The sequence below is a fragment of the Euphorbia lathyris genome, chromosome 1 (assembly GCF_963576675.1).
Source record: "Euphorbia lathyris chromosome 1, ddEupLath1.1, whole genome shotgun sequence".
NCBI lineage: Eukaryota > Viridiplantae > Streptophyta > Magnoliopsida > Malpighiales > Euphorbiaceae > Euphorbia > Euphorbia lathyris.
The window spans coordinates 87,364,817-87,389,150 of record NC_088910.1 but is presented as its reverse complement, the minus strand read 5'-3'; the positions used below and the strand labels follow the sequence as shown (position 1 = coordinate 87,389,150).

Below are 24,334 nucleotides of genomic sequence, written 5' to 3'. Positions count from 1 at the left end.
TATATGTTATTTAATATTTTCTATTAAAATCAATGCAATATTAATAATACTATTAAAATAATTAATTTATCTTTAATATTTTTTCCAAAATATCTATTTTATATAAAATTTCTTTCTCTTTTTAATTTTTATTACTTAATTAAAATTATTTACATATAATTATATCTCTTGCTATAAATAGGAGCAAATTAAAAAAAACATTATAAAAAATACATTGATAATATAAAATGACATATAAAAATAAATAAATTAAAAGATTTAAAATAACATATACCAAAAATTTTTGAAAGGAAATTCAATTTCTAAGTTTACAAATTTTAACAAATTAACTCACTCAATTAATATTTCAATTTGAACTAAATTTATCCTAAAGCATTGTAACTTTTAATTCATACTATTCCTGCTAATAAGTTTAGTGTCCATTTATGCTAAATAGCAATAAAAAGTTAACTCTATAAAAAGAAGAAAGGATAAATCTAATTTTCTTAAAACTACTTGCTAATTAGTGTCCGAAAGTACCTCTATCCAAGTGATCTCCTATTAATTAGTGTTATTTCCTTTTAAGTGATAAAAATACAAAATACCCATATCCCATATTATTGCAACCCAAAACTATTTTTATTCTATTTCATAAATGATATATAATTGTTATTAAAAAAAATGATATATAATTGAAAATTTAATAGTGATAAATTAAGTCTATTTCATATATTATTAACAAAACCCTCTCCTTTCTTTATACTTCAAAAATATAATTTCTTAAAGAAAAAACTAATAATAGTTAAAGACCACTTGAAACAAATTAAAAAAAAAATTATCACACGTTTTGTATGTATTAGCAAAACAATACACATTTTTTCATAAGGGTACATAATTTATTAGGCTACTAGTTTTTACATAACACACTGTTTAGTCTTTTTATTTTGAAAAACACATTTTAAGGTCCCTATATTTTACCAATATTAATCATTTGATCATTTTGTCTAGTTTTTTTAGATTTGTAACCGTTATATTTTAGCATAAATAGACATCTATAAAATAACAGAGTAACATGGTCACCTTGTATTGTACTGCGGTTGTTTTAAAAGCTAAGATATGTTTGGTTAAATATATATATATAAAAAAGATAAAAGTACCATAGGGTTAATATTGGTAAAAAAAATAGAAACATTAAAATGTGTTTTTCAAAATAGAGAAACTAAACAGTGTGTTAGGTAAAGACTAGGAGACTAATAAATTATTTAACCCTTTTTATAATGTTATTTGAATTAATCTTATTTATCCTAATTATATGATTTATGACATTAAAAGAGAAGGCCCACTTTTTGCACAATCTCTAATTTTCATTTCCTTTGTGATCCTATTTCAATTTTCCAGTTTCCACGTTCCCATCAATCATATAAGTATGTATTTCCCACACGAATTCCCTCATCAAACGAATTCCAAATACCAAACAATGTCGAGATCAGATTCCTCCTCTTCCTTATCAGCTCGCAGCCGGTTGGCGGTGCTCGCAGCTCATCTTGCGGCTTCATCCATTGACGATTGCTCCGCGATTTCCTCGCTCGGTTTAGAACCGCAAGGTGTCTCCGCTCAGGTCCCTCCGCCGGGAAACCTACAGGGTTCGTTGACTGTCGTTGATGAGAGGACTGGTAAGAAGTACCAACTTCCGGTCTCTCAACACGGCACTGTTAAATCCTCTGATTTCAAAAAGGTATTACTGCTTTTATTTTTCTTCTTTCTTCTGTATTACCTGTGATGCTGAACGTTAATTTAGCTGTTCAGATAACAAGCGTGAACGATAAGAATGAAAATCACAGCTATTTGAGAATGAAAATTGTACTTGGTATCAGAGAGAACGAGAAAATCTAATTTTCATTCTCAAATATCTGTGATTTTCTCTTTATCGTTCAAGCGCAGGATGTTGATCTATGATCATTTATTACTATTAATTTTATTTTGCGTCTAGTTTTCTAGTTCAATTTTAGTACTTCTACTCTGCAGATTGAATTATTATTTTTGCTTATGGATCTAATAAATCTGAAATTGCAGATATCAACTGGAAAAAATGACAAGGGGCTCAAACTTTATGATCCTGGCTACCTGAACACCGCTCCTGTACGATCATCAATTTCTTATATCGATGGTGATGAGGGTATCCTCAGATATAGAGGCTACCCAATTGAGGAGTTGGCTGAAAGTAGCACCTTTGTCGAAGTGGCCTACCTCACATGTAAGTTTCTTAAGTGAGTGCATATGATGATAGAAAAATTTGGGAATTTCTTTGCAGATTTATTATTATTAAAAAAAAATAAAAATAAAAAAGTCTTACTGATTAAGGAGTGTGCGATTAAGTTGAATTGCTATTGTAATTGTCAAATAGACTAAATTTTGTCCAAATGAAGGGCTAATCAATAATAGCAAATCCTTGCCAATGTTTAGCTAATTTATTGGCATTTCTGTCAATTTATTTTTGGTGGTACGACTGAAATTGGCCAGAGAAATATTTTTTACTTATTCAAATAAAATAAATAATAATAAACCATGATTATATTTTTCAATTGAAAATCATAGAAATTAATATCTCAATTAAATGAGCGATGAAATAATATACTTTCTGCACTTATGTCTGTCACATTGCTAATTTTGTTTACTTATGAGCTATGTTGCACTGAAATGTAATCTGATATGGAAATGGACACCGGGAAACCATATTTGTAAAAAATATAGGAAACATAAATGTAGAAAAACATGTAAATAATAAGAATATAGGGATATATTTATAAACTCTAAAATTATTTTGGGTAACGTACAAAAAGTATACCTCTGGTTTACTTGATTTGCTAACGTTAGGGGTCTTTTGTTTGTGTAGTTTGCGGTTATAGGATATGTGAGACAATCGGTCAAAAATACTTGTGGTTTAGTTAATTGCAAAGTCAGACCTTATATTTCATAAAAAAGAAAAAAGTCAGACCTTATATATGGGGTAATTTGCAAAGCCAACCTTTTTAATTGCTCCAAATCACTCCCTTTTGGATAAATAGCCACACCAACAATTTTTGACTGAATGTCTGAGTTTGTAAACTATACAAACCACATACCCCTGTCTGCACGTTTTTAAATCAGGAGACTGCGTTTGCTAAAGTTAACCACATAGTTTTTTTTTTTTTTTGGTACTTCACCCAATTATTTTAAACTTCCAATATATATAAAAAAAGAAAAATTACATCTAAGCTCACATAAGAGGAAATAAAAAAGTTTTTCACTTTGAAAGCTCAAAGAATCTATAAAACATTATGAATTTAATGCATGTGATGAACTAATCAGAAGATTTGATGATGTGCCATGCCATCTCCTTTTAAAAACACATTGTATTTTATGAAACAAGTTTTCAAATGGTAGGAAAAGAGTTTCCAATTTTATTAAATTACAGCAACATGTCCGCAGTGTAAAGTTTCAGTTCCTGAGAGTTTCGGAAACTTGTTTCAATTTCTGAAACTGGAAACTCTTCAACATCAAGGTTTCAATGCAACATAGCTTATGAGGTACGAATTGGTACAATTAAACAATCAGCTAAAATTAGTCATCCCCATGAAGGTGGATGAGTTTAGTCAGTTATCTCTCTCTCTCTCATTAATTCCTTCATTTAATTAACATCTAGCATCCCTTCAAACCATTTATCACATTGAGATGTTTGATGTTTCGTAAGAGCAATTTTCTTTGAGTTGGAGGTTTGCTGATCATCATTCTTCCTTTTGTTATGGGAACAATAGGGATCTGCCTCTTAAGTGACTTAGAGCACTGCCATCTAAAGTCTATGCACACATGAAAGCACCCCTAAGTGTTGTTTGTGATTTCTATTAATCACTTCCTATTCCATTTGACTGGACGGAATTTTCAACTTAGAACATTGCTAGGTTTGCCTTCCTGAATTATTCATCCACATAATAGGAACACTAGAAATATGCATCCTTAGTGCATTGCTAGTCAAATTTTCCTTATTGGTGTTTAACTAGACAGCAGTACTGATAATCTTAGATCTGTGGTAGTGAATTAATCTGAAATCTATAGTTCCATATCAAATCTTCTTGGCTAGTGATTGTCTCTACAAGCCATGAGAATTTGCTGTATATTACCCCTGAGTGCTGAAAAATGGCATCAGAGCTATTTGGGATAATCCAACTAATGCAAGATTTTTCAAATGTACTTGGAGTTTTAATAAGTCTAATAATATGATTTAGAATAAAAGCTATGCGTAAAAAAAGTGGATGACGAAATATCTAGAAGAATGGTTTGCATTCAATTGTCATATATGATTGAACAAGTAAAAAGAGAAAGGAAGCATCTAACTGTCTCGGAAGAATTAGTTAAAATTATCCTTTGATTTATTAAAAGCAACATTCCTGCACATCAGATATGTCTTCCCCTTAATTTGAATGCTGAAAAAGATTAAATAAAAACTTCTTGGGAATTAGTATGCTAGGCAGTGTACGAGCACAATACTAATTGTTATTTTTTATCCTCCTTTTTCTTCTGAGTATCATTGATTCTATAGAACTATGTGCAAGTTTGGCCTTTTTGTTATTAGTCTTCACTAGTTCTTTCAAACAAATAGAAAAGGAAATTTGATTATTTCATTGATTCTTGAAACATTTTGTATTTCCTTTGCCTTCATTCTGCATCTTTTTATTTTGGGTAGATCTTTTCTTAATTAAAATTTATTTCTTTCAGTGTATGGTAATTTGCCATCTTTAAGTCAGTTAGCAGACTGGGAATTTGCTATTTCTCAGCATTCAGCTGTACCTCAGGGCATTCTGGTATGTCTCTTTCTCTATCTTCTTCTTCTCTCTCTCATTGTAATCAATGCATTATTTCTTGTTATACAGTATTTATTTCCTTTTTTGCATAAATGTTTACTTATTTTGCTTATACTTATTTTTCTTATGTTTAGTTCTCTAAAAGTCAAGTATAATGCTAGTTCTTCCAGAATATAATAAGAACGATAACATCTCATTTATGTAAAGTTGTGCTTTAAAACTGGGGAAGTTAGCATGTTAATTCTAAATATGCCTTGGTAGTTGGCAAAGTTAGGCGTCCAATTCTATTAAACATTTACGAGCTCTATGACACGCCCAACTATTGAAGGGCTGAATAGGGGTATGACACATAGGCAGATTGTATCCCTTCTAGCCAAAAGATGTACATATTGCTTCATGCATCTTATGATCACTCATTTTCATTTATTGAAGAGGGCGAGCCTTGGCGCAACGGTAAAACGTTGTTGTCGTGTGACCGAAGGTCACGGGTTCGAGTCTTAGGAGCGGCCTCTTGCCAAAAAAATTGGCAAGGGAAGGCTTGCTCCCAGTACACCCTTGTGGTGGGACCCCTCCCCGGACCCTCACTTAGCGGGGACGCGTAATGCACCGGGCCGCCCTTTATGGAGAATTCCTAAAATTTGCCTCAGAATAGGGTATTTTTGACATAGCAGTTTGTCTTGAACCTTTCCTACTTGTAAAAGCAATGTTACAGCTTTTACTGTATTGGTTCTGGACCCGATGTATAACAGGATAGTGCCTGCCATCAGTCAGACGAAAATCTTATACTGTTTATTTCTATTCCTAAGGAACCTGTCAGATATTCATATGAAAACTGTTATTGGGCCTTAACTAACAGCTTTAGCTTTTAGTTCAATTGGTTCCTTACATGGTACCAGAGCCTCTTAGCCCAAGTGATCAAGGGTTCGAATCCTGGCAACTCCATTTGTTGATTTAATTTCAACACATGGTAAGATGAGCCTGTGGTTAACACGCTTCAAGCTCAATGGTCATTCACCTATGGGGTGTGTTAGATATTAATATGAAAACTGTTATTGGGCTTTAAATATCAGCTTAAGCTTTTAGTTCACTTGGTTCCTTACAGAACCCAATGGAGCCTAGTCATATGAAAACCAAGTACCTTTCTGACATGTGATGCATACTTCTAATGACTAAAACCTAGTGATCGATTTTGAGCAGAGATACATTTGATAATGTGTTGGTATCTTTCTTCTTTGTAGAAAATACTACTGGCAATCATTTTGGATTGAGATTGCTGTATACCCACATTAACTTTCAAGATTTCTATCAGTAAGAATACGATTTAATAATTTGCATTTTCATCTGTGGACGAACTTTGAAGAGTCCACCACATGCTTTTGGTGAGAAAATTTATAACTTTTGGATAAGATTAATATATAATTTATTTTATTTGCTCTCTGAACAATTCTTCATGCGTCCTCACTGCGGTGCAAAATGCTTATGAGATTGTTATATAGTTCCAATCTTATATTTTAGGTTTGGAGAAGTTACATTTGTAGTACAGGGGGATTCTGAATTTCAAGATATGAGTTTGAAGTGCATGTCTATTATCAAGAATCAGAAACTGTGGTTCTCTTTAATAATTGTGAATGATTCATGCAGATAATTCATTGGCACTTTTTTAATGGAACGTTCATAATTTTTTAAAAGAACTTTCTGAATTTGCTTTCCAGGATATTATACAAGCAATGCCTCATGATGCTCATCCAATGGGTGTACTAGTCAGTGCAATGAGTGCTCTCTCTATTTTTCATCCTGATGCTAATCCAGCTCTTAGAGTAAGTTCATGGAAGCACTACATGGATGATACATATGTTCCTATGTTTTCTCTAGCACAATTTTATGGTGGAAATTATAAAGAATGCCAAAAGCAGCGGCTGTACTGTCTCCTGAAGAAATTGCACCTTGAGCTTCACTTGCTTTTAGCTCTGGCTTAAAAAATTAAGATTGATTTCTTTTCCTTGTTTTAACTAACATTTGATGCACTTATTTTGTTGTTGATTTCTGAGGGGATCCAGCAGTTTTTGCTTAAGTCTTCTTCTTTTTTCAGGGTCAAGATCTTTACAACTCCAAACAAGTGCGAGACAAACAAATTGTACGGATTCTTGGAAAGGTATATTGTTCACTCATTAATTTTTCTTTGCTCGTCTTCTCCATTCCCCCTCGTTGATATGAGAAAGTAGTTCACTAATGCATATTTTTTTAATCAATGACTCTATCGCTGTGGTTTCAGCTTTACTTCTCATGATTTTCAAAACCGGTGTGTATTTTGTAGGCCCCAACTATTGCAGCAGCAGCATATTTGAGGTTAGCTGGAAGGCCTCCAGTTCTCCCTTCCAACAACCTTTCTTATGCAGAGAACTTCTTGTACATGCTGGATTCATTGTATGTATGCTCTGAATATTTTATTCTCAGTGATATTTTAATAATCATATGCAGTTTTTTGAAATGCTATTGTGTCTCATTGATATGATGATTATTTCAGGTTTTTTTTTTTTTTTTTTTTTTTTTTTGTAAACAAGAATCTACTTTTCGTTCTGTTTTTCTGTTTCGTTTTTTAATTTTTTATTATGCATATTCTATTTTTCTTCTAGAGGCCATTCTTAAATATATGTTAAGTCATGCCATTATCTTTAAAGAGGAATGTTCTTTCAAATTATGTAGCTAAAAATGTAAGGCCAATGAGGTTTATTTTTAGTGAAACTAGTTGTTTTCCAGCACAACATTGAATTTAAATATTTTTGGTCTGCATGATTTAAAACAAAAATTGTTGGAAAATTTTGACATTCTGTATGAAGTACAATGCTATCTGAATATTATTAGTAATCATGTAACAACCAACTTCTAATTACGTCCCATAAAAATATGTGAAACAAATGATATTAATTCAATATTAAATAAAGAATATTAAAACCTGTTTTTTGGGGAAAAAATAGAAGACCTGCCTTGGAAGGTTCAAGGATGACCATAGTTATTAAAGGCGCATGGCGCACTAAGGCGCAAGGGATCGTGGAGCCATGGCGCATGGCGATGGCGCGCGCCATAGCGATACAAGGCGCACTTAAAAAATAAAAATTATAAAAATATGAAGCTAACATAAAAACTAAATCATGAAAATATCTTAAGCATAAATAAATTTTAAAATGCAAAATAAACCCCATATTAGAAAACTTTAAAGTTGAATACTAATTCCTAAGTTCTACTCCTAATCAAAACTCTCCAAATCCATCACTCCTCATCATCACTATCACACTCCTCATCTAAGGCATCATCAAACTATTGATCATCAAACTGTTGAAGTTGAATTCCCTTTGGCTTCTTTGTTTCTGTTGTTTGAATCCGTTTGATGTGTTTTCTTTCTACTAAACTTCTTCCTCTTTTAATGACTCTGTCTCTTACTCTTCAAATGACTCTGCCTCTTCCTCTTCAAAGAGTCTCTTCGTCTTCTACTTAGTTTAAAACCTATAATCTCCCTCCTTTTTAAAACTTTTTGTTAATATAACATGTGTTCCATTCAAGATATATAAAGTAACTGCCCATAACTGCCTCTAACTGTCAAGGCGCGCCTTGGTGCGCCTTTGGCAACTGCCTTTGGCGCAAAATGGCGCACCAGGCGCGCGCCATGGCGATTGCGCCTCGCCATGGGGCTGCCATGGCGCTAAGGCCTGCGCCTGGTGCGCCATGCGCCATAGGCGCGCCTTTAATTACTATGAGGATGACATTGACAACTGAACAGATGTGGCATTGGATACAAACATACAATTGGAAAGACAATGTCTGAACTTGATTTTTCCGGGTAACTATACCCATGGCCCCTCAAGTTTTGCCTTACTTTCTTTATGGCCCATGAACTTCAAAACGGGACATAAAAGCCCCTTACCTTTGACCACTCCGATAGCAGGTAACCCTTCATTGTAGAACTGATGGAAATGATATTCTAAGCAACTTCAATTCTTGAACTTTCATGTTTTAAGATCATTTAGGTGATATTGGTTAGGAGAGAGAAAGTGGCTGTTCTAAACAACTTTAGTTCTCGGACTTTTCAATTTTGAGGTCGTCAACTTTCATTTTGAAGTCGTTTACTTTCACAAGGGGCTTCTATGTTAGTAAAGGGAAAAGTTCACAGGCTTTTATGTTCGATTTTGAAGTTCAGTGGCCATAAAGAAAGTAAGGCCAAAGTTGAGGGGCCATGGGTGTAATATATCGTGATTTTGCCCCTAGGAATGCTTCTGTTAACAATTCTTAATTCTTAGCTTTATGAGATAACATATTAGATATCATGTAATTGTTGGAAATAATAATTTCCTTGGATTTTTTAATTGATATTCCTTCTATCAACTTGCAGAGGGGACCGAGCTTATAAACCCAACCCTCGACTTGCACGAGTTCTAGATGTACTTTTCATATTGCATGCTGAACATGAAATGAATTGCTCAACAGCTGCTGCTCGGCATCTTGCATCAAGGTACACATCTTGATTGTCAACAAAAGTGAAGCGTCCCTTATCCTTTCTTACTTTTGAAGTCTATATTTGCAGTGGTGTTGATGTATACACTGCTCTTGCTGGGGCTGTTGGAGCACTTTATGGTCCTCTTCATGGTGGGGCAAATGAGGTAAGCATAATGGCATGCTTAAAAGTGGTTTATATGTTCCATTTCTTGTAGATCTGAATTTTGTGCAATCAAATTATAGTTTTGCGAACAGTGTAAATCAGCTTCTTTCTGTGTTTTGGTGGGAGCAGTAGTTGCTAATCCTGTTTCTCTTACTGATTTTTTTAGGCTGTGCTTAAGATGCTTAGTGAGATTGGAACTGTTGACAACATTCCAGATTTTATTGAGGGCGTGAAAAACAGGTGAATGGTGCCTTTGATTTTTTTAATTTATTTGTCTTCAACTGTTTGGTATGACAAACTAGAAGTGAAGTGATTTTATTACATTCAAAGTTTTGATTGTTCTTCCACCTTTCCATTTTTGGTTCAGGAAGCGAAAGATGTCAGGTTTTGGTCATCGCGTTTACAAAAACTATGATCCAAGAGCAAGAGTCATTAAGAAACTAGCTGAAGAAGTATTTTCAATTGTTGGTCGAGATCCTCTTATTGAGGTGATTTTCTACCCTTCAATATTTCTATCAATTAGTGTTATAGCAGCCAGAGGGCGAGCCTTGGCGCAACGGTAAAACGTTGTTGCCGTGTGACCAGAGGTCACGGGTTCGAGTCTTAGGGGCGGCCTCTTGCCGATTAAATTGGCAAGGGAAGGCTTGCCCCCAATACACCCTTGTGGTGGGACCCCTCCCCGGACCCTCGCTCAGCGGGGACGCGTAATGCGACCGGGCCGCCCTTTTTTAGTGTTATAGCAGCCAGCCATGTGGCTACAATTCTGTAATTGAGGTGGACAAATGTTGCTGTTACCAACTATTGTTTGGGATCCAGTTATGGGACCCTGCAGCCTGAAATCACTTAGCAGCTCACTCTTATTAGTTTTGCTGTCTTTTCTACTCATCTGAAGAAACAGAATTAGAGCTCCTTAAGAGAGAAATGATCTTAGAGAACCAAATTTATTGAGGAAGAAAAAAAAGCAAGAGAAGGGGAAACAAGATGAGTTATTGAAAATCCTTATAGTACTCGTAGCAAAAATATACCATATACCATTTGCATTCAATATAAAATTTTGGAATGATTAAGGTACATGTCAAGCTTGTGACATTTTGGCATGCTGTTGTTGGTGACAAAAAGTTTGTCTGACATGATGTTGAAAATTGCATTGTTCTTGACAGAAGAATTTGCATTCACATGAATACACTAGCTTCAAGTTGGAAAGCACAAGTTAACTGCACGAACAAAAATGATGGGAGAAACAAGTTTTTATCATTTATTTCAAAACATGCTTTAGGGATCGATAGAGAATGAAGTATAGACATTCAAGAGTAGTTTCTAAGCTGTGATTGTTACATTAGGGCTGTTAGTGCTATATATAGGGTTGTGTGAGTAGAGAGGGAGTAGCTTTTGGAATATCGGATTATTTTGTGGGCCCTTGAGTGTTTTGTTTGGATTGTTGAAGAGTTTTGAGTTTCTAACATTGGTCCAACCTGCCCGATTCGAAAATGAATGGGATGATGGTTTTCAGGCTCGTTTGGATGCTCTGGGTAAAAAGATGGGGAAGTTTAAGTAATCAATGCAACCTCTGGACAAAAGCAAGAGGAGGTAAACGTTATGCTTCTCCAGATCTTAAGAAATTGGATGAACAATTGATAAAAGAAATTGTGGCTTCTTCAGAACTTACCCAACCATCCACCATTCAGAATTCAGATGTGTTAACAAGGCCGAAGGAAATTCAAATTCCTCTCATGTCGCCATATAGCCAAACATCCATGATTCAGGAACCTAACATATCAGCTCCTAAGATGGCACTTCCAGTGCGTGTCGGCAATGAACTCCAGAATGAGCTAACAGTGAAGAACCAATGGTATTAAAGGAGCAAGTTACAGACCTTGTGGCAATCAATCAAGTTGAAAATGGCCAGGTTGGTCTTCTTTCTACAAATTGCTGTTTGGGGAAGGCTCTTCCTTGCCAAGGGAAAAATCTAATATTGCGAGAGACTAGGGAATTTGTTCTGCATGAGGTTGGAGCCACGGGTTACATGTTCTCTACTTATTTCAGACCCAGTTACTTCGACACAGGTCAAAACTATCAAACCCAGTTGGGGTATTTTTGACTGCATGGAAAGAAGCTTGGGTTCTCTGTTAATTCTAGGCATTTCCAAAAGGTTTATAACGCTTCAACTACTACACACGGAGTAGGTGAGAATCCTGTGATGGATACGACTGTTGAAATTCAGATTGGTTGGATTTGGGGAACTCTGCAAGGGGCGCAAGAAGAAGTAATTATACTTATTTGTACCATTGTGGCTGTTGAATTGAAGAAGTTGGTGGATATTTCGGGTGGAAACAAGAAGGCATGTGTCCAGCAGTGGGAGATTAGATGGTTGAAATCAGGACAGCTGAAATTGGACATGCGATCAGTGGTAATAGGTAAGATCAGTAACAGTATTTTAATTGGAGAAACCCCTCGTTTGCTAGATTTTGATTTTCTGCTGAATTTTATAAATTTTGAAAGGGAGTTCAACAAGCAGATGCTGATGTTTTAAATCTGAGCAGCCATCAGATTCGGTTGCCGAGAATAGAGGTTTGTGGATGTTGAATTGTGAAATTGCTACCGAATTTGGTGAGCAATTTAAAAGATGGGTCTATATGTTTTATTGAGAAAATGTGTTAGGTTGTGGGAGTTAGAGAGGAAAGTTGGGTGTTTGAATATGAAGTTGATAAGATGATGGTGAGCAAAGTTTTCTAATTGTAGAACCTGAGTCTTCCTAAAGCTATATTTTCTGCTCCATAGTGAAGTAAGAGAACTAATTGCTAAAAAGGTCAGATTCATTGTATCTTTTATTAGCTCACCAATTTGCGGTGGTTACTTAATTTTAGTGTGACGGGTAACCAACAAGAAAGATACAATGTCATGCATGGCCCTTCGTTTTGTTTGCAATGCTACCTTTAGCAGCATCATGTTATGTATTGGTTATTACTATGAACTGGAAGAACATGCGAGAGAAATTTCTGCTATTATTTCTCAAACATGCGGAAATGTTTGAATTAGTAGTACGTGGAGGCTGATTTTAGAGGTGGAAATAGAGGTTCTGTGACCTGTAGTTCAATTGTGTTTCAGGGTTTGATAATTTGGAAAGGCAGCATTGAGAAGCTTTAAACCTTTTGCTTTCCTTAAAATTCACAACTCAAGGCATATGGATTACATGAACCAATCCAAAATTTTCATCAGAGATCCTGGATGGATTAGTGTCAATTTGGGGTTTGAAAATGGAGTATATGTTGAGGTTGAGAACTAAAGCAACACTTGGTATATTGGCATTGCCACTTCATGCCAAAAGGATAATTTACACAGCTATGGGAAATGGTTCATTATTTTTAGCTGCAGTCTTGAAGACAATACTGTTTTGAAGGGCGGAGTAATGATAGAGTACATACATTAAAGGGTAGTTTTGGTATAGAGGGACACATGGTCTGCCCCTTAGCTGTGGTTGTTGCATTCGGGTTGCTAGATTATATATAGGGGTCGTGTGAGTAGAGGGATTAGCTTTTGGAATATCGGGTTATTTTGTGGGCTCTTAGCGGTAGCTAAGTGATAGGGAGATTTCTCCTTGGAGCAGTATTTTAAATTGCTATTTCTCTTCTTGATCTTTTTTGAGCGTGGTTAAATTGTTGAAAGAACTGTCTTGTTTGGCTAATCTGATGAGTTTTGAGTTTCTAACAAAGATTATGCTATTTTTAAGATCTTGTCTCTTTGCATTTCTCTATGTGTTTTACATAATCACGTGAAAACATGGATAATGGTAAGATGTTCATTACAAATTCCAAATCTGATGGTCATTTATTGTTTGTTGTTTTCAGGTAGCTGTTGCTTTGGAGAAGGCGGCACTATCCGATGAGTATTTTGTTAAGAGGAAATTATATCCAAATGTTGATTTCTACTCTGGATTAATATATAGGTAGAAAACGGTAACACAATTTTTATGGTGGTTGGAAGTATATAACAGGCCCTGTATGTTTTCCTAAAGTACAAGTAGGTGACATCTATAAATTATTGTTAACAGAGCAATGGGATTTCCAACGGAGTTCTTTCCTGTTCTATTTGCAATTCCTCGAATGGCTGGATACTTGGCACATTGGGGAGAGTCATTGGATGATCCTGATACAAAGATAATGAGACCTCAACAGGTCACATTCTAATTCTCTCTGGTTCTTCAATGCATTTTGCATGAACAATTATTCTTTCCCGAATCAATTTTGTTGTATAGATGAACCTTTTTCTAAAGCCCAAAATAGATGCTGCACCGTATAGCACATAAAGCTGTATTATTTTCTTCCTATGGGAAAGCCTGTGTGATTCACCAACTTAGCAAGTAAACCAACATGAGATAGTCTTGATGTTCATAAATTCGTACGTACTATTGAACTGTCTGAACTGGAATTTAGTCTTGGACTGGATCCATATAGGGTAGCAGTGTGATTCTGATTCTAATTGCCTTACAAATTCCTTTTGATAGGTTGTTGGGAAATAAAAATATTAATAACAGCAACTTAAATGATTTTTCTTATATTTCAAATGTATCTGAGGTCCACGGCTACATATATGTCCTGCAGTAGCAACTGTTTCTGTCACATAGTCAACTGAGTTAGGTCTAATTTGAGGGCCAACTAGTCATTTGCAATTATATTCTTAGATTTTTCTGTGAGACATTTGACACTGGAGATTGAATTACTTGAGCAAGCTGAAGCTCGAGCTGATTGCAAAGTTGCTTTTAGAAGCTTGTTCTCTTACCTAGCAGATTTCTGTTTGTGTTAACAAATCTTGTGTGTCGAAGTTATAGAGGAATTAATCATATAAGTCTGGGAATCTAAAACTATATGTACCATTGCTAAATAGCCCATCACCTAAAAATCTGAATTTAATGCAGCAATTAAAACTAAGAAAATCATAGAAATTCTATTTCATGAAGGAAAAGAATTCCCGGTCCGGATTTCAAAAATAATTGTAAACTCTGCACATGTTAGAAAAGGTATGTTCTTAATGTTATTTAATCCTTAACTGTAGAATTTAATTGTGATCTCAATGAAATTGATGAACATAAAAGTGCATTCCATAAATCAACTTCTTATTAATGCCTTTCATATTTTTTCCCTAATAAGAAAAGCATTGAAATGAAAAGTATTTTCCTTTTGACAAATTTAATCACATTGTGAAAGTAATCGCTTATAAATGGATTAGTGAAAATTGATTGGCCTGATCGAAAATCTTGCCTCAGTTTCGTACAATCTGCATAAAGCTTTAAAATTTTGGTTGATTGGCCTTATTGAAATGCTTGCCTAATTTTATTGGGAGTTGAACCTAGGATTCAAGGAAGCAATCAACCTGAATGCTAGGTTCCTGAAAACATTGACTAGCTATGTGTTCCACTAGCCTTTTCTCAAATTGGTTTATGCCAAGGGTCGTATTTCCCAGAAAAGTTCTGCAAATTTACCATCTATAATAGTACAATTCTGTTCGAGTTTCAAACTTTAATTTACACTATTTTGGATGTATAAGTGACAAATTTTAGCAAATTTTAGATAACCAAGAGACAACCTGAATTTTTTGGTTTTAGGTCACATGTATGGTTCAGATCGATTGAGAATTTAGTTAACAACAACAGTAGTAATAAGGAATAAGGTACAATTGTGTAGCCCTATGGTTATTGGGGGAGAGCAGATCCAGCCTCCGTGTACAAAACAATGCAATTTTAAGCCTAACGTTTAATAGACGATGCAAGGCTAACGTTAAGCCTAGCGTTTTGGCCACCCGGTAAGTCTTGAAATTGCATCTTCTAGTAAATGTGAGGCGTAGGATTGCACTATTTTGTATGTCGATGCTAATTCCGCTCTTCCCCAATAACCATAAGGCTAAATTTGTACCTTAGCCCTACTAATAATAGTAATTTGTAAATAGTGTTAAGGATAGCAATCAAACTCAAAGAACCATCGGCACATTTTTAGTGTTCTAGCTACTAAACCAAACAGCTACTAGATATATTTATATAAGTATTCCAACTGCAATTATTAGATATAACAAAGTGAAAGTACTTCAAAGATTATAATTATAATTACAATATAAGCTGGAATTTGAATCTATTTAAACATTGTGTTGTCCCTGTTATTTGATCTTCCAAGTTAAGTTATTGCTTTTTAACCCTTCTCCTCTCTCCCATCTTATATCCATGTCTATCTTGTGAAGATTTGAAGTTAATAGTAATTGCATTGGGGTGTGTAGACATTAGTCTTTTGCATATACACACCTGCATTCTGAGGTAGACTAGTACAACAGTTGTAGTGTAGACTTTGCTTGTTGACTACACCCATTGAACAAAGAAAGTCACACGTGGAGTTGATATTGATTGGAAGGATTCGAGTCCTTTTGTATGAACCACTGAGGTTGAGTGGGAAAATTAGTACTACTCTGAATTAGATTAATAATAGTCTATGTTCTTGAAGCAACATTGGTGACCAAAGACTTCATTTAGAATAATAAACGCAAATAATTTGTTTTACCTATTATGGTCATAATGCATTGGGATTTCAAATTAAATGACCATTAAATTCCAATTAGTGATTGCAAAACGACGGACTTCAAATTTTTGTTGCAATGACAACTATTAGTTATGGTAATTCGGCCATACTTTGGCTGCTAATTTGATTCGGAGGTTAGTTTCAGTTCTGGATCTTGAACTTTTGGATTAAAAATGCAATAGACAAAAATTATGACTACATAAATGTTAAGATAAATTAATTATTATATAAATTAGTGTATATATAATGAAAAATATAAATAATAAAAAATCTAGTTGGAAGAATATATTTACCAGCTAGATCTTTTTCATTATATCATATTAGAATTGTAATCTTTGCCAAACTAATGGAATAATATCTGTTGCATTTCTGTTGTAATGTTTTGGTAGCTGTTTGCCCCGATCCAGTCTGGGGATCGAATTGATTATAGAGACACGAGTATAATTAGCTGATTTACTAGTGAACAAGGAAAAACATTACCTAGATTGAGTTTAAAATGAAAAAAGCAAGTTGTCCTCTTTTATTAGACTTGCGTGTTACTTAGAAATCTGGATTCTTTCATGATTTAAATTTTGGGATTCGGTATGTGATAGAAGTTTCAGCAGTTGTAACAAAAGCTTAATTCACTCTGCGTAGCATAAGTTCTGGAGCTCATCTAGTAGCAGCAGGCTTCGATTATTGAGTGGGAATTCCGATGGATGGAAATCGAGCATAAACTGCTTTTAATGTTTCTTTTGTTTGTAAATTAAGTTGTGTTGTTATGGTTTTGTAGGTATACACCGGGGCATGGCTTCGACATTATCAGCCACTTAAAGAACGGATGGGTTCAAACAATGCGGATAAGTCTGTAGCCGGTCAGGTTTCTGTTTCAAATGCTTCTAGGCGTCGACTCGCTGGATCTGGGATTTAGGCTTCCATTTGATTCATATGATCCATACGTCTGAAACGACAAGTAGGTGAAAGAAAAAAGGAAAAATAAATGATGTGAAGTATTTGAAGGGTAAATAAAAAGTAACTTTGCTTAAGGGCTTTTTCACTTTATAAAAAAGAGCCTGTATGTGAATCTTTATTCAAGTATAGATTTCAGGGATTTTCTGTGTTGTTTATCTTCCGACACTGAAACTATATTTCAGAATTCACTTTTGAGTATTATCTTATTTTGTTTAAACCTTTGATATTTTATTTTTATTTTACACTTTTGAGTTCTTAAAACTTATAAATCTACTTATTGTATCTTTAGAAAGCTTAATTATGTTCTTGGTTTTTTTTTTCTGATAGAAAATACTTATATATTGCATTAGATGAATACGTTCAAGTACAAAGAGATAATAGCAAGAAATAAAACCTCATCCAAGTATATGTTAAAGCTTAATACAAAAACCATAAAGGAATAAACAGACTATAAATAGCATAAAAGATCATAAAAGGTACAACTAAAATAAAAACACAACAATTTTTTTATTTCTCAAGAATCCAAATCCGTATGAAAGCAATTGCAAACCAATCGTCATCATTTAGTTTCTTTCGGCCATTCGGATCTAAGTCTTTTCTAATGGTGTAACTTCACAATCCATGGATCTGCATATAAGATAATGTGCTTCTGCTCTTGCTAAATCCGAAAAGGATGTAAATGGAAGAGTTATAGTAATAAATTCAATGAGAAGTATAGATTTTTAACTGAAAAGAAATGAAACTATTGATTAAAAAAAACTAAAAATATGGCGAAAAAGCCATAAATGGAAGGAGGAAGAAGACCATCTTCTTTCTTCCCCCTTTTAGTAGATCTAGTTCGTGAATGGGTAAGGTTTGAAGGAGAAAAAAAAAAGATGAAAAAAAAAATAAAGATGGATGTATTATGTTCTTGGTTTAATTGCAAATGTCTAAGGTTAAGTATGAACTATCTAATGATTTAATTTAAAAATAAAATATCAGCGAATTTAATATTTAAAAATAAAAATAACGAAGTCTAAGAGCTTTATAATAGTATAATCTTATTCTTTTTGTTGGACTCTAAATCTTTTATTTTTGGGTCAATATATGAATATTATTCATTATGTACAAAATTACAACTAATTAAGTGATATTATTAAATTTAATCTTTAATATGTTATTATTTTCTATATATTATGATTTATACCACAATTAAAAAAATTAGACCTCAATTTATAAAGGGTGTTGTTAAACCTAGCTCCAAATTCCCACCCCTAGCCTTGTGAAAGGACGAAAATATCCTTTCATGAGTTTTGGGGATGAAATAGCTATTTTTTTTTTGCCATTCCGTCACGCGGGCGTGTAGCTATCACGCCTCACCGCGCAGTCGGGCGTGATAGCCACACGCCTCACCGTGTGGTCGGGCGTGATTTCCACACGTCCCACCGCAAGGTCGGGCGTTTGACTATTACGCCCGACCACACGGTGAGGCGTGATAGCCACACGCCCGACCTTGCGGTGAGGCGTGTGGCTATCACGCCCGCGTGACGGATTGGCAAAAAAATAGCTTCTTAAACCCGTAAATAGACCGTTAAACCCGTAACTACAGAATTGCATTTAAAACCTAAAAATACCATACAATTTTAACTAAAATCAGTAACAATAATATAAGTTCACGAATAAATATTATTAATTACAACACATAAAACTAATATAATCTAGTCCAAGCCGCTCTCCTTTCAGTGTATAGATTGTCCAAGTGACGAACACTCGGATCACGAAATATACGCCATTGGCTGGCAATGGGAGGCACTGGAAATGCAAGACTTAAATAAAGACGTATGTAGTGATGATAACTCCCCAAATGACAAATCACAATCTCTCGCTCTGGTGGTCTTCCATCGTCCGAACGCATCGGCAGTATAGTGAAACATCCTAACTGTGATGTAGTAAAAAGGAATATTACTGCATTCAAAACAGATGCAGCAGCATATAAGTCATCCGGACTCACCATCCAGTGAGACTCACTATACCCCGCTCCTGCCCATTTAATACATGTGAGGGCAGCATCGAATCTGTTCCCGTACACTGGCGCATACAGATCACGGTTTGCCCGCATCTCATTCTCTATGAACACTCTCATCAGCTTCCACTCCTCCTAGTTATAGGTGATGGCATCAGCTAAAACACGAAATCCACAGTTACCATCTGCTACAACATCATGGTATCCAGTAATAAATGGTACGATGAGACCTTGAACCCGATGTAAATGGTGGTAGCCGGCGATATCCGCATCAAATCCGACTGAAAATATTAATATATGAAATTCATCAAAAAAAAATATATTTACTTTAACTTTAACATATATATTACTAAAATAAAATATACCCGGCATCTCGTTGTTATGCACAGATGAGGATGAGGATCGGCCTCGACTACGACTACTCCTCGAACCTGAGGACCGTGCTCAACCTCGTGGTGCATGACTGTACTCCCATGCACTCGGATTTCGTTTCGTTGATGAATTCCCCTTTGGTCTACTCCTAACAGTGTCTTTGACATCAGGTTCTTTGAAGTCATTTTGTTCCGGGTTTATCTGATCATGAATCATCATCGATATGCTACGCACCATTGACAGATCTAATTTTTCAACCTTTTCCACAAGAGAGTGAAAAAACCGGTGATCCTCAGACCCGTCAGCATATACGGGAGCAGTAACTGGTATGTCACTCAAACCTTCAAATGCAAGAGATCTCCAAAAAGGATGGATGCGGTCAGCACGGACCGATTCATCTGTGTCAATATACGTTTTAAGCTCACATACACACGGAATACCATAAGTCATGGACAACACGCATCCGTATTCACTTACCACATCCGTACTCAATCCGCGCATACGCTTGAGCTCATCATTCAGTACACGCAAGCAGTAATGTGAAACGTGTAAGTTGAGATACTTGAAAGGTTGTTGACAGTGAGCCACCGCAGTTCTTCTTCTCGAGTCCTCGAGTGAGTATCTGATTATATACAGTAAAGGATTACAAAACTAATGTGAAACAATTTAATAGATTAAATTAAATAACAGAATAAATGTCTTACTTGATCGCCTCGATCTGAGCCTCAATGTCCTTATGCACCTTCGCCCACACTGTATCGAGTGCACCAGTAGATGAATTCAACCACTGTTTCAACTGTGCATGTGAACTCTCGACTCGACAGGTTGTGGTGTTTCCTAAGTGCAACACCTTGTTCGTCCATGCTCGACAAAACTTCTTTTTATGCACTATCCATGTGGTCTCCACGTACTCTATCACACGAGGCCAGTTGGCAGTAGTATTCTTCATAGCTACCACTGTCGCCTCATATTCGGCTACTGTCGGGGCTTCAATTATACGTTTCCATTTGGAATTCTTAAAAATGTCACCAAAACTCTTCATTCCACACAACTTGCCTACTCTATCCTCCACATCTTTATTAATATGCCATGTGCACAATAAATAATGACTATGAGGAAATACCTCACGAACCGGTCTCATCAGTCCTAACTCTCGGTCCGTAGTAATGGCTGTCGGATGCACATCAGGTTGGAGCAAAAGCTTCAATTTTTGTAACACCCACATATAACTTCCCTCAGTTTCATCCTTCATGATTGCATAGGCGATCAAGAAGTTTTTGTTTGAAGGCGTCATTCCAATGATCTCAAAGAATGGCATCTTATACTTGTTTGTTTTATATGTTGAATCCATACCAACAAACAAGTAATAAGATCGGAACCGTGTGATCGATGTAGGATGTGCCATAAATAAGTGAGTCACAACATTGCTGCCCGGCACCACTTGCGTCCAATGTACGTATTCCTTATCTATAGCAAGCCGATAAAACTGACCGATTACATCCCGGCCCTCAAAGCTCTCAGTCCTGATTTTCTCCCTGTAGTTATATATATGTCTTTATATCGGGCAATCCTCCGGATGTTCAGCAAAAATCGCACAAGGCTTAGCTTGAGCTGAACTCATTTCACGAACAAGCTTTTTGGAACCCGGGCTTAGTCCGCTCATCTGTCTGTAGCCCTGACGATATATAGCCAACTGATGACAGTGATGTCCTCTATCTCTAGCAATCCCATTCACCACCCAACCGCCTAATTCAGCGATTTCTAGAACGTTTATCTAGAATTTGCAACCACAGTACTTTGTTTTTGTATCCCTCCGTAGTATAACATCCGTATCCATTTCCCTTTTCCTTCTATAATTCTTAATACCAAGAGCACATTTAACCAATATCCACTTTGACTTGCCCCCTGTCTTGTGCGACGTTGTGGTTAACTCGAAGCTGATCCCAATTGCCGTCTGTTTTGCCCAGTTAATAGCTTCATGATATGTTTGAAACGTTTGTTTGGGAAAAAACTGCGAACTGTAATCAATGTCGTTTCCGCCAAATTCTTCCCACGAAACCTCCTGCAAATGATAAATAACGAACATTACATTCCAACATGCGACATTTCTACAGCGTTTTGGTGTCTAAATCCGAAAAAGCAGCCACAAATATGCCCGGGCGTGTGAACATCACGCCTCACCACATGGTGGGGCGTATGAACATCACGCCTCACCATGTGGTGGGGCGTAATATTCAAACGCCCCACCACATGGTGAGGCGTGATGCTCACATGCCCGAGTCCGAACCAACGATTTTTTTCCAAAAAATTGACAGAAATCAATGGAAGTTCAATCGGAAAAATACCTCGACTTCAGGGACAACGTCATTCTCGTCTCTTCGCGGTGATAACGGATCGCTCTCTATCAAACGTGTTGTCTTTGATTTCGGAACAAAATGTATTTGTGAGAGTTTGAGAGGGTTTGGAATTTTCAATTTTTGGCTAAAGGGCGGTTACATCTTTTTTCGGAGCTGAAAGTGTGAAATTGGGGCTGGGTATAGTAATCCACTTTATAAATCATACTCTAAAAAATATATTCTAAATTTATAATTTATAATTTTTAATTCTTAAAATATATTAAAAGTACTAATTTTACTAGTTTGACATAATTTAAAATCATCATTTGATATAATTGTAGATAGTTTTTAAAAAGTGAATTTATAGGTAAATTTCCTTTTATTTTTAGGGTTAATTAAAAAAGAAACTCCTGGTTTGATTGATATATAGGTGGATTTCTGTTGGGTTTTTTTTTTTTTTTTTTGAATGACTTGGCAAGCAACAACAAACCAATGCCATAGTCACAAAGCAAAATCTAAAAAACTTTTTTGGAATATCTGTTTGCAGCCCTTTTCCACTGTTATTGCATATTACAATTCTGATTTTTATTTCATTTTCTTTTTCTCCATTTCTATTTTCAGCAACAGTTTCTCTGTTTCCAATTGTGAAATTGCTTGATTTTTATTAGACTGGTTGGCTTGGATTTTTACCAATTTGAAGGATTTTGTACCCATGTCGATTGAGGAAAAAAGAAGTATTTGATACTCATGAGATTTGTTAATGCCAGTAAATTAAATTGGGAACAATTGAATTGTATAAATTAAAGTTGAGTAATAATAAAATACAAGGATAACAATAAAATAAGAAATGGACATGGATTTACGTGAAAGCTTTTTGAGAAATTACGGAGCGTCATTAATAATAATAATAGAAATATAAAAATTAAAACCGTTAACTTAAATTTAAGGTATAGAATAATTTAGGAGATAATTCAGATTGTGACTTTACACCGCTTAGTGTAGTATTTTTCGAACTTCCAGCTCTCCTTTTCTATTTTTCTCTGAGGGCCAGTTTGTTTTACCTACTGTTTGCGGTTGGAAAATATTGTTTTTTAAAAATGCAGAGATTCTTTGCTTTTTTTAAAATGCTACTTTTCATGTGTAACAGGGAAACAGGAGGTCACTAACCTAATACCTAAAACTCATATTTTTGAATCAAAAAGGTAAAGATGAGCATGAAAATAAGCAACCAAACACCTCATAAATCTCCAAATTTATAAAACAAATTTTCTTAATACATCTTACATCTCCCTATAATGGTATGTATAGGTCAAATTTCAATTTGACCAATGAATGCAATTGATGCATTTATATACATAATTTGATAAATTTTCTCTCGTATTCCTAGTGTTGTTATCGTTCAAAGAAATGAAATGTGCTTGTTATTCAAGTCAAGACATAACAAACCTTTCCCTCTATACTTGTGAGGAAGATATCAGAAAACCTTCTTAATTGGAGCTTATACCAATTGGTTTATTACACAACTCAAATTTCTATCAAGGAATCATTTTGATCAGCATAACTGAAGGATTTATTTTTTAGAGTTTCTAGATTAAAAACTTCTCTTTCCAGTTGGTCTCGTATCGAATGATATTGAATATCAATGTGCTGAATGATACATAATATTCCTGTTTAAGTATATGATTTTGACTATCACAATATAGTACGTAATGTGCTAATTATAGTTCAATTCTTCAAAAAAACCTTTTCAACCAAATGATATATTTCAGTAGTTGAAATGTACCCCCGTCATTTATAGAGACGCAACACATTTTTTTTTTTTGTAGTTTAGATTGCCAAGAAATTTTATCCCCCGACGAATAAAAATACATATCCTCAAATTGACCTTTTATGACCGAGGTCTCTTGTCATATAAGTATCAATGAAGCCTTCTAGAATTGGTTCGATCCTTCATAATCTAAGCACATATTAGGATTTCCTTTCAAGTATATGAGGGTCCATTTAACAACTTTTCATTGTTGTCTTCCTAGATTATCCATGAATCTTTTTACGACTCCAACGATATGTGTAATATTCGGTTGTGTACAAACCATGACACGCATTAGACTCCCGGTCACAGAGGAGTGCACAATATTTCTCATGTCTTCATTCTCTTCTTTGGTTGTATGACAAGAATCCTTACTAAGCTTCATATGACCAGGAAGTGGAATGCTAATTGGTTTAACATTCAACATATTGAAATGTTCTAGTACTTGTTGAACATACTTTTCTTATGACAACCACAACTTTTTAATGTTTCTATTACAAACAATTCTTATATCAAAAATTTGTTGTGCTGGTCCCAAGTCCTTTATGTTAAGGGACTCCAATAATTTATCCTTTAATTTCAAATTAATAAAGCATTTTGTCCCACAATCAACATATCATCAATATTTTAACATCAAAATGATAAAGTTAACAGAAAATATTTTGAAGTAAACACATGGATTTGCCTGGGTTTTCTTGTAGTCATGACTACTCATGAAAGGATCGAATTCTTGTACTACTTCTTGGGTGCTTGTTTTAACCCATAGAGACTATTTTGCAGCTTGCAAACCATGTGTTCTTTCCCTTCACTTCAAATCCTTCTAGTTGCTTCATGTAGATTT

At 35.0% G+C, this 24,334-nt stretch overlaps 1 protein-coding gene across 1 annotated transcript; it reads left to right on the top strand.

The window, feature by feature from the left end:
• The first annotated feature begins 1,348 nt into the window (after positions 1 to 1,348).
• On the top strand, positions 1,349 to 17,193 carry LOC136205344 (citrate synthase, glyoxysomal-like). The gene is made up of 13 exons (XM_065995893.1): positions 1,349 to 1,714; positions 2,053 to 2,233; positions 4,732 to 4,817; positions 6,530 to 6,634; positions 6,907 to 6,969; positions 7,132 to 7,241; positions 9,202 to 9,321; positions 9,394 to 9,469; positions 9,635 to 9,708; positions 9,836 to 9,956; positions 13,314 to 13,411; positions 13,517 to 13,640; positions 16,798 to 17,193. Exons 1-13 carry the CDS (start codon positions 1,406 to 1,408, stop codon positions 16,933 to 16,935), a joined length of 1,605 nt encoding a protein of 534 aa, XP_065851965.1. The 5' UTR covers positions 1,349 to 1,405; the 3' UTR covers positions 16,936 to 17,193.
• Positions 17,194 to 24,334: the final 7,141 nt, after the last annotated feature.